The sequence below is a fragment of the Sinocyclocheilus grahami genome, unplaced genomic scaffold (assembly GCF_001515645.1).
Source record: "Sinocyclocheilus grahami isolate Dianchi unplaced genomic scaffold, SAMN03320097.WGS_v1.1 scaffold249.1, whole genome shotgun sequence".
NCBI classification, from domain to species: Eukaryota; Metazoa; Chordata; class Actinopteri; order Cypriniformes; family Cyprinidae; genus Sinocyclocheilus; species Sinocyclocheilus grahami.
Genome location: NW_015505428.1, coordinates 751,859 through 753,406, shown reverse-complemented (window position 1 = coordinate 753,406; position 1,548 = coordinate 751,859). Strand labels below are relative to the sequence as shown.

Below are 1,548 nucleotides of genomic sequence, written 5' to 3'. Positions count from 1 at the left end.
CATTGTAGTCTACTCTCCCAGGATCAGGAAACAGTCCTCCATAAAATGTGCTGCACACATCTGAATATTTGGGTTGAAGTGTTCTGGAACAGTGTTGTAAATACAACTTAACCACTGATTTCTAGTCGTGTCCTCTTTTGGAAGTCCAACAAAGTAGTTTTGCTTTCACAACGAAGCACACAGCGCCTTCACGACATGGCGGCGGCAACAATACTACAGCGAGAATAAAAGTTACGCTTTCTTTCTTTGCGTGAACATTTGGGCGGCGTTATGCAAATCTTCCCACATAGTGACGTAGACATGTGGGGGCGTGTTAGAACGAGCCGTTTTAGGTAGGTGTGGCTGACTCTGAACTTTTATAAAGAATATCTCTTTGGATTTGAGACTTTAGTCTTTGCAACTTTACAGATCTTCTTTATGCACCAAGAGCTTGTAACACTCCGAAGAGAACGGAAAACTCGCATCATATGACCCCTTTAATGTTGCTTTAGTGACTAAACAAAAAGTTTGTTAGTGAAATAGCAACACTGACTTCTCAGTTCGCTGTAATTGTTGTTCTTGATTTATTCAGATGCTAGTCCAGATTATTTGGTGACCGGAACTCATCCGTATCCATCTGCTCCGGGTAAGAGCGTTTAATCCTGCGAGCATTTAAATCAGTTACACAGAACTGGCCTAATGGAGTTTTTTTTCCTCCTAATGTTTTCAGGGGTGGCCCTCACTGCAGATACACAGATGCAGAAGATGCCCAGTGAAGCAGGTGTTCACTCCATGGCTCTGGCTCTTCCTCCCGCTCAAGCAAGGTGAAAAGCTAAACGCACATCCTTCATAACTGATTCTAAATTCTGTGTCTTTTTAATATCCTGATGAAATTGCGAATTGCGAATAAAAAGGGCTTTCAGGATTGCTGTGCTTGTTTCTGTGGCCCAAGTGCATGTTATTAGCGACTCCAATGTGGAGGTGAGCTTGTGTGCGTTTACTGCAAACCTCTGATGGCTGCTCGAGTTTTAAAAGAACACAATGTAGCTCTCATGCTCGGTGGTTCGAAAAACGCATTATTTTTTCATATAATTTACATTATTACAATACCTTTCTCCCCAGGCTGGCACAAACGGCTCGATTAGTTCCGGCTTTGATGAAGCTCCGCCTTCCGCAAAAACAAAACGGGTGTGATTGGTTAGCTGTCCCAGTGCGTTGTGATTGGCGAACAGCTTAGACGGTGTTTCAGTACTGCCGCACCTCTTGCTCCGTCTTTCAACAAAAGCTTTTGGGAATCCGGCACTTCACACTCGTGATGTGGCAGCTGTCTTCAGTACAATGCGCAGCACACAATAGCAAATTGGGGTTATAATGCTCAGGAACAGAGTTGACAAGTAAATTGCTACCACTGTTTCCTGACATCATTCGCTTTCGGAAGCCCAAACAAAGACGTTTGGACACGGAGGAGAAAAAACAGCGTTTCAGGCGGTCGGTCGCACACCGGACGAGAAGCGCAGCGTCGCGCCACGGCTTTAAAATTCAAACACATTATTTTCTATGAGTGTAGCA

At 44.3% G+C, this 1,548-nt stretch overlaps 1 protein-coding gene across 1 annotated transcript in view; it reads left to right on the top strand.

The window, feature by feature from the left end:
* The first annotated feature begins 573 nt into the window (after positions 1 to 573).
* LOC107598254 (pleiotropic regulator 1-like) overlaps positions 574 to 1,548 on the top strand; it is a 12,064-nt gene continuing 11,089 nt past the window's right edge. The window contains exons 1-2 of the mRNA XM_016289538.1: positions 574 to 625; positions 710 to 803. Of these exons, the coding sequence (XP_016145024.1) occupies positions 736 to 803 (68 nt within the window). The 5' untranslated portion in view covers positions 574 to 625; positions 710 to 735. The remainder of the gene's footprint in view (positions 626 to 709; positions 804 to 1,548) is intronic.